The sequence below is a fragment of the Phoenix dactylifera genome, chromosome 6 (assembly GCF_009389715.1).
Source record: "Phoenix dactylifera cultivar Barhee BC4 chromosome 6, palm_55x_up_171113_PBpolish2nd_filt_p, whole genome shotgun sequence".
NCBI lineage: Eukaryota > Viridiplantae > Streptophyta > Magnoliopsida > Arecales > Arecaceae > Phoenix > Phoenix dactylifera.
Genome location: NC_052397.1, coordinates 16,558,234 through 16,571,407, shown reverse-complemented (window position 1 = coordinate 16,571,407; position 13,174 = coordinate 16,558,234). Strand labels below are relative to the sequence as shown.

The 13,174-nt window shown below is 41.9% G+C and overlaps 2 protein-coding genes across 6 annotated transcripts; both read left to right on the top strand.

The window, feature by feature from the left end:
* The first annotated feature begins 4,510 nt into the window (after nucleotides 1–4,510).
* LOC120111111 (acidic leucine-rich nuclear phosphoprotein 32-related protein 1-like) lies at nucleotides 4,511–9,644 on the top strand. Of its 5 annotated transcripts, XR_005512272.1 has the most exons (4): nucleotides 4,517–6,081; nucleotides 8,129–8,728; nucleotides 8,818–8,896; nucleotides 9,014–9,644. XR_005512272.1 is itself a non-coding variant. In XM_039127607.1 (3 exons), exons 2-3 carry the CDS (start codon nucleotides 4,891–4,893, stop codon nucleotides 8,366–8,368), a joined length of 1,431 nt encoding a protein of 476 aa, XP_038983535.1. In that variant the 5' UTR covers nucleotides 4,517–4,692; nucleotides 4,842–4,890; the 3' UTR covers nucleotides 8,369–9,644. The 5 variants fall into 5 exon arrangements, 2 of the variants coding, with proteins under 2 accessions (XP_038983536.1, XP_038983535.1); XR_005512270.1 differs by having other exon boundaries at nucleotides 8,818–9,644; XR_005512271.1 differs by having other exon boundaries at nucleotides 8,129–8,896.
* Nucleotides 9,645–10,252: 608 nt separating this feature from the next.
* LOC103707589 lies at nucleotides 10,253–11,022 on the top strand. The gene has a single exon (XM_008792127.4). The coding sequence runs from the start codon at nucleotides 10,323–10,325 to the stop codon at nucleotides 10,812–10,814; it is 492 nt and encodes a 163-aa protein (XP_008790349.2). The 5' UTR covers nucleotides 10,253–10,322; the 3' UTR covers nucleotides 10,815–11,022.
* Nucleotides 11,023–13,174: the final 2,152 nt, after the last annotated feature.

The following is a 13,174-nucleotide window of genomic DNA, read 5'->3' as shown; positions in this document are numbered from 1 at the left end:
TGGGTTGAGCCAGAGCGCGGAAAATGAGGCGGAAGGCTGGCCGGTTCGGGTTCGGGTTCGGGTTCGGGTTTGATTCCGCCCGCATCCATCTCCAACTGTGTTATCAGATTTGCATGATTAGTAACATATATATATCCATCAGATAAAAGAATCATAAAAATCCATAAGATTTGCATAAGACTTTTGATGGACTTTGGACATGTCAAAACCTAGAATGAAATGAATAATAGTTTCCTTGCATGTTGTTTTATTGTGTACCCTTCTATGCTTCTTAAGCCTATATAGTGATAGTATGATCATCAAATAGAATATAAAAATGAAAACGTAACAATTATAAATAGGTTATCATCTAGTATTTGCTTGGATGGTATCACCTCTTATCATTTGGATAAAAATGCTAAGTCTAATTCTAATTAGCATTGACCCTTGAGGAATGACATGGGTATAGAGTGGAAGTGAGGATTGACCTCTCCACTTGAAAACCAAAAAAAAAGGGTTCCTTAATTGTTGATTGAAATACGGTATAATTAGTTTTTTCTAAAAACATGTATAGCTATCGGGCTTGTGTATGCTAGGTCGTTTCTCTCAAACTAGTGAAGGAGAAAGATTTTTTTACTCTCTTTACAAGCTTGAATAGAATTTGAGCATAATTTTTGCAAGGGTTCGCAAGCATGAGGCAAGATTTAAAGTTGGCGACAAACAAAGATTGGGAGGAAGAGGGAAGAAGTTTGAGGAACCAACAACTTGCAGCTCTTGAGTTCTTAACAGTATAAATTCTTCCTGTTAATTGACTGAATCAAAAGTTTTTAAGTTAATGCAGAAAGAATCACGGGTGTATATCGGACAACAATCTGAAATGGCAACTTTTCAGCATCTTAAAACATTTGAGGTGGTAGAATTCATAGACTTCCAAAACCCTGGTTCTCTCCATCCTTTTGATTAATTTCATCATACTTTCACACTTATAACAGGCATTCTGACATTTTTTTTTAAAAAAAAAAGCGATACATCGTTATTCTTTTTCTTTTATTTGAGCAATGGCTATCACATGAAACATCACTCCTAACGGTCGACCTTGTTAAAGCTTGCATTAAGTGCAGGCCGCCCCTTTTGTACTCGAAACGTAATTAGCAGTTCCTTTTGTGATTTTTTTGTAAGAATTGCCAATTGGATTCGCCCAGGAAATCGTGCATGCGTTGGAAGTGGGTGGTTCTGTATACACCCCCCCTATTGCTCAGGACACCCCCCAAAAATTAAAAAAAAATTAAATACTCTCTACACCCCCCCATTTGCTAAGGACACCCCTAAAAAATTAAAAATTCCTAAATTACCCCCCACCCTTCCCACCCCCTCACCTAAGTTGCTCTCTACACCCCCCAAACCCCCCCCACCCCGCTCTTCCCCTCCAAAACACCCGCCGGCTTCTTCCTTCCGCCCAAAAAACCTCGCCTCAAGCACCTCCCCGGCCATCTCCCGAGCAACGAGCACCTCGCCGGCGGAGGAGGAGGGGGGAGGCGGAGGAGGAGGACGGGGAGGCGGGGGGAGGCGGAGGGGGAGGTGGGGGATGGGGAGGAGGAGGAAGGAGGACGGGGAGGTGGGGGAAGAGGAGTGAGAGGAGGTGGCGGAGGAGGAGGGGGGAGGCGGAGGAGGAGGACGGGGAGGTGGAGGGGGAGGTGGAGGACGGGGAGGTGGAGGGGAGGAGGGGGGGGAGGTGGGGGATGGGGAGGAGGAGGAAGGAGGACGGGGAGGTGGGGGATGGGGAGGAGGAGGAAGGAGGAAGGGGGGGTGTACTGAGAAAATTTCAAGGGCAATATGGTAATTACACTAAAGGTTAGTTTGGGTATTTTTTTTTGGTTGTTGGGGGGTGTCCTGAGCAATAGGGGGGGTGTATATAGAACTTCCCGTTGGAAGTTGACAGCTAATGCTTGCTCACAGAGCCAGTCTCCATTTCATGCAAACATGACCATCGATGGTTCAATATTATTCATAGAGCATGAAGATAATGTCATGACAGCCCACTCGTGATTCCCATGAATTAACAACTACAGGGGTCAAAAACTATGGAATTTTTGAATCGTCAGAATGATTAAATTCATGTCCATGGTACTGGATGTCATGGTCTAAAAAGCAAGAGAGACTACCCCTTGTCCTGCTTGATGTCCTTACGCAGAAAAAACACACAAAAAAAATTTAAATCATTGTGTTATTATCTTGGGCCCTGGTGACTTATAGACTTTCCCAGTAGCTATGGCTCATGGACTTTCACATTGGATTAATTAATGTGGTTGGGTGACGCGTCTATCTCACGTGCACCCCATGATGTCCAAGAAGGTGCATGGCAATGGAGGTGCTTCAAGTATTATTAGGCTTTTGCCAAGACCTGGATACTTGATAGCCCACGTAGGGTATCATGGCTATATACATAGGCAAACTAAAAAGTCTTGCCAAAACCGGTTTGATATCGGTATCTGATGTAGAAGACGTACCGACACTCGGTACATTGAAAAAATTTTGTACTGTACCGTATCATACCAACACAGTGCTAGCGTGTTACCGATATGGAGTTTGGTACCGAAACGACAAATCTTACTTAAAATAATGGATAGAACCCAACTTGAACTAATCCACGAGATCACAGGTATGGTTGTTTGCCGTCAGTCTGCGATAAAGCCTCTTGATAGATAGTAAGAGGCTTCATAGAAGAATTCAAGATGAAATATGAACAGCAAAGTGCAAATTTAACTGTCGTCAAAAGAGCCAGTTTACTTTCATGGATTAGATTAATGTTTTAAAGAGGGATTTTCCATAATTCTAGTGTACTCAAAAAAAAGTATTCCAATGAGAAGCATGATTAATAGTGTTTGGTATGAAAACATGTAAGTCATCAAATATAGATAGGCCCCAGCAAACTAGATTTCTTATGTGACTATTATCTGGCACGTGGCATGCCTATCCTTGTCTATTGATTATAGAATGTAGGAAAGGGGGAAAATGGAGCTTTTATGAAGGATTATTTTTGCTTTTGCGTGGATTTTGAGAAGAGGAACTACCCCTGCCCCCGGGAAAATGATGATGATGTGGAGCTTCAAGCGCTTATTGAGAAATTAAATTTATATTCGCAGCCACGCTCATTTATTTACACAAAATATTTTGAATCATGTAGCATAGCAAGTACAACATAGTATCAAAGATGTAAGCCGAAACATCATGGCTACAGGCTGAAACACCAAGATATGGATTGAATATATGATGTGCAAATCTAGAAGATAAGAGCTATCGATCTAAGACAAGATCTTTAGTAGAACAGGACATAATAGAACGGCTAGCTATTAGTTACCACTACCTAGAATGTAAGAAGAATAGTGGCACTATCTAGAATATAGAAATAGTGAAAGAGAGGCAAATGTCATGCGAGATAAGAGTGGCCCATTCAGCGAAAACTAGAAAGAATAAGTCTCAAAGCTGACACATATCTTAATAATTAATAGAAACCACTTATAAGTACTAAGTCATAACTTTAAGAAGAGACCTTTCATTGAATCAAGGATCAACACCTTTATTATTTTATATTTCAATTATTTTTATTGTTTATCCTTTTAATTTCTAGTTCTTATCTTTTTAGGTCCATACTCATAGCTTCCTTCCTCGAGAGTGCGACATCCTAATAGAGAAAGTATTTGACGGTCAAGACAGTAGAACTCAATATCATATATTTGTTCGAACACTGATGGCTTGTTCGAGCACTTATTCAGCCAGGTCATTGATCTATTTATCATTTATCTTTCTGCAATAATGGATAACACCACTCTAGAGAAATATTAAGCCAACAATGAAACAAAATCTTCACTTATTGGAGGCGGAGAAAATTTGATTATGAAAAGAGTAGCTCTACCCGAAAAATATTACATTACATAACATTGGACTAGCAAATTATTCTCGCTCAACATACTACTTTATGCTTACCATTAATGAAAACAATACAACGAAGCATGTTATTTGGGTAAGGATAGGATGAGTGAAATACGTTAGTTGGGTAATTATTGTTTGGGTAAAGATTTGGATAGGTCGCATTGCGTAAAACAACCAGGCCGTCAAGTCCACGTAACGGAGAGTTTACACACGATTTACTTTACACGGATACGCGTTATCCCCATAAATAATATTTTTATTTAAAAAAAACAAAGAAAAAAGACGGTCTGCCGCCATCCAGCGAAACTCGCTTCAGATAAACACAACGCATAGAACACCGCATCCACCGTCGGAATTGTCCACGTCAGCGATCCGCGACTCCTGATTGAACGGTCCCCATTGGCTCTGACACCGAAGAATAAAACAAGAGCGCCCCTCCCTAGCCCGTGTGGATCCGGTTCAACCCGCCCAACAGACGCCGGCCTGGAACCCGAGACGTCAGCTCGAATTCCCGATGCCAACCAAAAATTGAATAAATGGGATTAGAAATTCATTAAAAATTAGAAAAATCGAAATAAAAAGCCCAGGGAGGGATCGAAAGAGAGGAGAGAGAGAGAGAGAGGGGCCACGGAAACGAACGAAAAAAAGCATCTTGTGAGGGTTCTCTGGAGAACTCTGGGGAGAGAAGGGGGAGAAAAATAGAGAGAAAAAATTCTTAATTTCCCCAGCATCTGGAGTTAGGATTAGGGTTTCTTCTCTCGTTCTCTACTTCCTGAATCTAGGGTTAGAGTTTTCTCTTTTTCGTCTCCATATTTCCTTGCTTCCTTGATATTCGTTGACGAGCGGAATCGTTTGATTGTTTGGTGCCGGTTGAAAAGAGTTTGATCGATTGCTAGGGTTTGATCGGATTTTTTTGTTGTTGTTTTTGGGGGGTTTTTGTATTGGGATTGCGAATCTAGGGTTTGCGGATTGGTTACAGGGATGGACGAGGCCTGGGAGAGAGCCGTGGAGACGGCCCTCGAAGGACAGGCGGACTCGTCCTCGGCGCCGCGAACCCTAACCCTAGACGGGGCGGTGAAGTGCCTCCAGGGGCGGCTTCCGCCGCCGAGGCTGCTGGAGAGGTACCAGAGCCTGGAGCACCTCTCCATCGCCAACGTCGGGGTGTCGTCGCTGGAGAAGTTTCCACGCCTCCGGAACCTCCACAGGCTGATACTCTCTGACAACCGGATCGCCGGCGGCCTTGAGTTCCTGGTGGAGGCTGGGCTTGATTCGCTCCGTGATCTCGATCTCTCCAACAATCGAATCCAGTTCCTCGAGGATCTCGCGCCTCTCGCGCAGCTCCGGCTGGTGTCGCTGGATCTCTACGAGTGCCCGGTCACCAGGGTCAAGGACTACCGATCCCGGGTGTTCGGGATGATCAGGACGTTGAAGTATCTCGACAAGATGGATGCTGATGAGAACGAGCGTCCGGAGACGGACGACGAGGAGGAGGATGAGGAAGAGGAGGAGGAGGACGAGGAGGACGCTGGGAGCGGCGAAGTTGATGGTGGGGATCGAGCCGGGAGGTCAGTGAATGGCGTCGGGGGAAGTGCCAGAGGTGATGCGATTGTCGATGTGGATGAGGATGAGGAGAGTGACGCCGATGAGGAGGAGACTGAAACTGGTAGGAGTGTGGAGGCCAATGGACTGGGCCGGGGGCCTCATCACCATCTATCAAATGGGTTCCGGGTCGCGCCAGTCGGAGCAACTTCCATTGATGTCGAGGACGAGGAGGAAGAAGAGGAGGACGTGGAGGACGATGATGAGGAGGAAGAGGATTTGGTGGAGGAGATCGATGAGGAGGAAGGGGAAGATGATGATGTGGTTGAGGTGCATGATGTTGGGGATAGTGATGAGGATGCTGATGGGGTGGAGGAGGATGGAGAAGAGGCGGTAGATGAAGAGGAGGTTGATGAGGAGGATGGGGATGGAGATGAAGAGGAAGAGGAAGTGGAGGATGAAGAGGATGATGGTGAGCCAGGGAGCACGGGGAGGTTGATGAGCACGGAAGGGGAGATCGATGGGCATGAGCAGGGGGAGGAGGATGAGAATGGGGAGATCGGCGAGGAGGATGAGCAAGGAGTGGAGGAGGATAGGGAGTATGAGGAGGGTGATGGTGAGGATGAAGACGAGGTATATTCTCATTTTACCCTGTTTTCATTTATGTGTATATCTTTTTATTTCAGGCATACATCTCTTGATTGATTTAGAGATTTTGTGGGTCTTACTTTACCCTGTTATTCTTGTGTTATACATAAGAAAATTTTCTATATTTCATGTTTACTATTTTGATCTGTAGAAATTTATTTTCATAGTTTAGAAGCAGCATGATTTTGTCCTTTGATGCAATCTTTTGGCATAATTTCTCTGTGTGTATAATATTAAATATGCAAACAAATGCTATATCTAAGTAGGCTTGACATATAATTCCATGTTTTGGTGTTGTCTCTCTGATTCATTTATAAGTGGTACAAAACTAGAAGATGGTGCCCCATTTTTTTCCCCTAACTTTGGTGTTCTTAAATTTATTCCGCAAAATATTTACGGTGATAGCATGCTTTTATTACTGAGTAGCACATGAAAATACCTAGCATTGAGTATTTTGATTTATCTGTTGATGGAGCTCTAGTTGGGTTACTCATAGTCTAGCTGCAGAGTATGGATTGGCATGTCTATGGTCTGGCAGCAGAATTCTTTAGATATCCACTGCATGTATGCGTAACAGTATTTTTTTTTATGGATATATTTAAGGCACACAATGATGTTTTACTTCCTCACCAAGGGGAGCTTCAGTCTTTCGATTGCGATTGTTTAATGTTTCTAATCAAATCAGTGATCACTTATTTGTGGACTGCTTGTTTGATATTAACAGCATCAAACTTAGGAATATAGAGGTTGTCTGTAATTTTTTTTTATCTGACATATTTTTGATGATTTTATGAGTCATATGTTTTGGAAACTCACAAGCTCTGTTGGTTGTTGCTGTGGATATTAGTGCCTCTAGATGACTAGATCGGTTTAGGATATTTGAGTTCAGAAGAGTTGGACGAATATTGGACACATCTAACACATGTTTTTAGGAGCCTGTTGGAGCTACTCTTGGTTTTTAGGGCTCGATGTGAATGTCTTAATATTGGTTTTAGACTTTAGGGAATTTTTTATGATTTTATGGCTAATGGCTTTTACCTAGGTCATTGACTCTAAATATAATTCTGCTGTTACTTTTTTTTTTTTTGTTTATGTTGTGCGTTCTGTTAGTGCTTTCATTCATTTCTGAATCTTGTTTTTCCTACAGCTTTTGATGATTGTTTTGTAATGGTTTTATGTTGACAATTTATTTCAGCTAATTGGTCTTGGTTAATAGAGATCAGAGAAATTTGGCTGATCATGTATACTTTCAAATCAGTATTCTTAATTGATTATTAATTCATAAAAATAAGTAAATTGTTATTAATTTATTTTGTATAAGTCTGTTACTGATGTATGTGCTTTTGTGCATGTTATATTTTTTGTAAATTAAAAGTGTCCTTTCTAATCATGCAATTTTGCTTACATTTTGAATGCCATGCTGAGGAATTTTGAATTTAGTATAATTGTGCCTGATGTTTGGAGTACTTTTGTTGGAAGCATTAATAAAATTTCACTTCTGCTATTTCCCTGCCATTTGGGATTTCTTCACTCGGCTGGATGTTGATATGCATAGGTTCAACTTTGTCCTTTAATTTTTTAGAACTATATTTTCTATTTCATGCATTTTTTAAAATAAATCTTTAGTGGATGCTCTGCTGTTGTTTTCTTACTCCTTTTTCTTTTTGCCTATATTATGCTCTTTATTTATTGTTTTTCATGCTTTTTTTTCCAACCTTGCTTTCCCATTTTAATGCATGCAATAGCTTTTTTTTATATATTTATAAATTGTGATTTTATTTTTATTTTTTGCAGGAAGAGGATCTTTGAACAGATTACCTTTGTTTTTTTACAACTATATTTTCTATTTCACGTTTTTTTAAAATAAATCTTTAATGGATGCTCTGTTATTTTCTTACTCCTTTCTCTTTTGCCTATATTGTGATCTTTATTTATTATTTTCTTGGTTTTATTTTTTTTTCAACTTTGCATTGCCATTTTAATGCATGCAACAGGATTTCTTTTTGATATTTCTAAATTGTGATTTTTGCAGGAAGAGGATCTTGGAACAGAATATCTAGTGCAGCCGATTGTTCAACCTGTTGATGAGACTGGAGGAAGTGATTTTGATGCTTGCAGCGAAGATGATGAGGACGAAGTTGATGATGAGGAGAATAATCACAGCAATGGTGTCCAGCCACCCCTTCCCTCCTCTTCTCAACCCAACAAGAGGAAAAGAGATGAAGAAGATGATGACAGTGTTGAGGATCTGAGGTCTTCAAAGCATCACTGATGATGATTCAGCAGCATTGTACATGGATGCTAGTAGAAGTAACAAGGGTGGGTTTTTTTTTTCTTTTTCTTTTTTGTTTTAAGTTTGTGTAGAACTTGAAGTCAGTAGTTTAAAAACTTGGAGGGAATGCATTGTGTAGCTTGGTTTCTTCCCTCCTTATTTCAAAAGTTCGTTAGTGTTCTTGTCAGCGCACGGTTCCTTATTCGACCGTTGCATCCCTTTCAAGTGACGGTTACATATACATATACATATACAGGGTTTGAGTTTTCCTTCCAAATAGCTCAGGAAGTTCAAAAACAAGTAGCCGTTGGACACTGTTTGATTTTTGCGGACTCGGCAATTCGCAAGCTGTTTCTCTTGGTTAGCTTCTCTGGTATCTGCTTGGAGTCCCCTATCTCAAAGCATTTATTCTGACGCTCTTTGTGTGTGGTGTTGCGTGGCGTCGGTAGGTGCTTTCTTTTTCTTGCAGGTATTTGCGGGGCATACGGACGGGGGGAATTGCACAATTTGATGCCTTAATGAGGGGTGGTAAGCTTCTTTATTTTATGACTATCTTTGTTGCGTGTTTCACAGCTGGATACTTAAAGTTCATTTCTTTTGCCTCCTATCCACCAATCGCGAGCTAAAAATGTCACGTTAGAACAGTCTTGATGTATGGGATGACGTCTCTCTCTCTATCTTTAATTGTGCGGGCCTGGACGTTGCCACCCGTCCGCCATTTCTGGCTGGAGTTCCACCGCCCGCTCGTGCTGCCCAATCGGATTGAAAGGAATCGTCCAGGAGCTGTGTTTTGTCTGGATCTAGTGCAGGATACAGCTCATAGGCTCATTTGTGGTGCTGAGATATGAGGAAGAAAAAAAAAATCAATGTTTTCAGAGATAAGGTGGCTCCAATCTGGCAATTGACTGTTGGATACCCTTGGTACCCCAATCGTGGTTGATTGCTTTTGCTAGTTGGTGACGCATTTCTAAACAACGGTTGTAATGGGCCCGGTTGGAGCGGTGGTAAAGGGAGATGAGAAGGGGTTTTGACATTTTGCTAACATTGGGGACCAAGAAATGGACCAAAGATTCGATCGAATCCTGTGCTGCATCCCGTGATGGTTTCGCTGACAAGCTTCGTCCTCTGATTCAGGGTGTGATCTCTGGTTCACCCACATGAACGTGGGCTCAGATCCATGACATGACAGTTTTGGCCTTGGATGTATCTGAGACAGGTGGATCGCTCCACTGGCCTTTATCCAAAATTACCCTAATTTAAGCCCCTTTTTTTTTAATTTTGGGGCATGTGATTAAGTACTTAGAATTTTTCTTTTTTTTGGGCAGAAACTTAGAAGCATTGAACAAAATAATCAATAAATTTGCCCTCCTTAATCTCCTCTCTCTGAAAAGGAACCATCACGTGCCAGTGGGGCTTGCCAGTGGTCCCGTTCTATTAATAAATATATACGAATCCAACCAAACTTTATCAGACAAATTACCTCTGCCTTGTGACCTGCTCTGATTAATCGCCACCCTAACATCGACATTTGGTTATCCTTATCAAACGGGCGGTATCATCCTGTAAAGCAGATCATCATTCCGAAACTTCAATCGTACGGTCGGAGTTTGCAGGAAATGAGTGGCCACTTCCAAATACACACCGATGAGAGCAAAAGATAAGATGACTTTGTATGTCACCGGCTATTCCGGTGGTATGGGTTGGGAATAATGAGCTACCTACCTAAAGTGCTCTGAATCTTTTATTTTCTAGTTTTATTGAATATATCGGTACTAGAAATATATAGGTCATTCGTGTTTAGTATAGCTTGGAGCTCTAAATTTTTTATTTTTTTAATTTTATTAAATATATTCATACTGAAAATACATGAGTCATCCGGTTTGGAAAAAAAAATTATAAAAGATAAGCCGAGCATAAAAAGATAAGGAAAGATCGAGGGAAGGCGAGGCTGGAAATGGCGTCAGCTCTAACGACGCTTCTGACCTCGCCCGGAGCTGGGCCGCATGCTCATAACGGGAGGAATTGGAAAGGGAACGGTCACGTGCGGAGTTTGTCGGTCACGTGCAAGGCGAAGGACGCCGAGAGCGGCGAGAGCGGAGCGATAGAGTTTGCGGCGGCGGTGGGGGGCCTGGTGGCGAACCCGGTGATCGGAGTGTCTCTGTACGCGCTGAAGACGACCGGTTGCGGCCTCCCGCCGGGGCCCGGGGGTTCGATCGGGGCGGCGGAAGGGGTGAGCTACCTGGTGGTTGCCGGCATCGTGGGGTGGTCTCTCTACACCAAAGTCCGGACGGGGTCCGGCCTCCCCGCCGGGCCCTACGGCTTGCTCGGGGCCGTGGAGGGCCTCTCCTATCTCACCGTTCTTGCCATCGCTGTGGTGTTTGGCCTCCAGTTCCTCGACAAGGGTTCCCTCCCCGGCCCACTCCCCGGCGACCAGTGCTTTGGTTAAGAGGCCATGAATTAGTTCCTTGGTTTCTTCTTCTCCTCCTCCTCCTCCTTTTCTTTTCTTTTCTTTTCTTTTTCTTTGGTTCGGTCTTGTTCTTGCCGTTATCTGACTCCAGTAGTAATATCCATGGTATTCTGTGGAACTGTGCTTTTTCGGCAATATCCATAACCACGAAAAAAATATATAATCCTAAAGCCTATTTGAATTCAAACTAATACGAGTTAATTACTGCATCTGTGGCGTTCGCAGCATGGAGTTCAAGAGTACGAACCTCGTCAAAACCAACTTTCGTATTATTAATTGTAGCCGGCAATCGAAAACGATTCATTCCAGCAACCGCACATACGAACTTCAATTCGATCAATTTATCCAAGAAAAGACGAAGAAGAATTTGAAAAGCAAAGGGCATGCGGTAAAACTTTATCTCAACTACGTTCCTGTGCATCACTTGTTGGCAAAATGATAATTGTAGGTTTCTAGAGTGTTATTGTAAGGGCCATCCTCGTTTGCTCGAAGTATAACAATGTCATCAGCTGTATACTGCGCCCGAAAACAATTAGATAACTTTCTTAGTGATGGACCAATTGAAAAATGACAATATATCTTTTTAAAGATATTCTCTAACACGAATGGAAAAGGACACTATAAGGATCGAGGTTCAATTTACACATTAAAATTTGGTCAATTGAAGAAAGGCATTGTCAAATTATCGAAGCTGCAAAAATAATATTAACAAGCTCAAGTTGTTTGCTTCGAATTATTGTTGTAGTTTATCTATTCTAGTTTGTTGGCGGCCACAGGTGTAGTAGCTGCAACAATAAAAGATAGTGCCAAGATATCCACGATAACCTATTGGGTCAGCCTAAAGAAGCTCGGGACTATTGGATTTCACATGCTTTGCATATGCTAGCGGAGAGAAAGACTCCAATTAGTAATCTTCTTCCCTCCCAACTCCGACGAACTCCGAGAGTCCTAGAGTAAGGCAAAGTTAGGCTAAACCCTAGGATCTCATCTATTTAAGGGTCTCCTCCCCCTACAAACTCCATCAACGATCTCTCGAAAAATCACCGCTAGTTCCAAGCCCTTTTTGTAGATATATTTCTTGGATTGCCGCCGGAAGAGTCACCAAAACATCTTTTTAGACCTCGTCGAACTGAGTTGACCACTTTATGCCTCTTTCTCTTTCTTTTCTGGTCTTCTAGCCGTTGTCGACGCTAGGATTTAGACTAGCGAGCTACCGGATGGGCATGGAATAGAATATCCCCCATTTTACTTTCCTTCCTTTGCTTTTACCGATCACCGTCGGGCACTCTCAGCCATTGTCGCCCCTTGACTTCTACTTGGCTACACGACAAGTGAATGATAATCGATCATGGGTTAAAAGAAAAGGGAAGGAGGAGAAGAGCAAAACCCCCCTTTATCTATTGTTTCTTGTTCTTTCTCTGATTTTCTTTCCATCGGCCAATCACCATAACCGATGATACCACAGGTGGAAGACCGCCCTTGGTTGCCATCACTACGGCCGGGCTGCCCTTGGCCACTACCACCTTGATGACTCCCGCCTTCTTCTATCTTGAGAAGAGATAGAGAGCTTTCAAAGCTCTCTTGTTTCCTCTCTCTTCTCTTTCTCTCTCTCCTCTCTCTATCTTTCTTTCTTTCTCTTTCTCTTTCTCTTTTCTCTCCCGCTTCTTTCTCTTGCTTCTCTCTCTAGTTGATCCAAGAGATTAGTAGAAGAAATTTGAGAGACCGAGTGACGGACACCTAGTAGACTCTAGTAGAAGGTCTAAGCTGCTAGTCCACTGTATGATGTTCTTTTGATAATTGGGTTTGACCGTTTGTTTCTATAGGGGAGAAGTCGTCCGCACAAGAAAGTTTTGAGCAGGGTACTCAGCATCCTGGTTCATAGATAATAGTGTGAGACTATACTTACTATGTCGAGTCTGTCATCATAGAGATAAGAATTCTTGTACTTGATCACTAGTATATAAATATTTACCGATTTGCACCATTAGATTTATATCGTGAGATTTGTATCAATGGATTTGGTTTTGCACTAGATAATATGCTGCTATATGATTTTCGGTATAAGCATATTTATATGTTTATTATATGTTGGTATCAACTATTGAATATACGATTATGTGAATTATGTTCTATTTATCTTGGAATTATAAGGAATACATGTATATGTTGTTTTGAATATGAAAACCTATTTTATAACTCATAGATTGGGGTACAATCTTGGTTAGTCCAAAGCTAGAAAATAAGTTATTATCAAACTTGAAATTAAGATAAAAGAAACTGATGATATGACATATGAAATTATTGTTGAATAATGGCTAAATTTGTTAGTATTTGTGATG

Bases quoted from the DNA above. Each gene is read 5' to 3' on its own strand.
- LOC120111111 (XM_039127607.1), top strand. From the start codon at position 4,891: ATGGACGAGGCCTGGGAGAGAGCCGTGGAGACGGCCCTCGAAGGACAG. The intron at 6,082-8,128 runs GTATATTCTCAT...TGATTTTTGCAG, and splicing joins ATGGTGAGGATGAAGACGAG to GAAGAGGATCTTGGAACAGA.
- LOC103707589 (XM_008792127.4), top strand. From the start codon at position 10,323: ATGGCGTCAGCTCTAACGACGCTTCTGACCTCGCCCGGAGCTGGGCCG.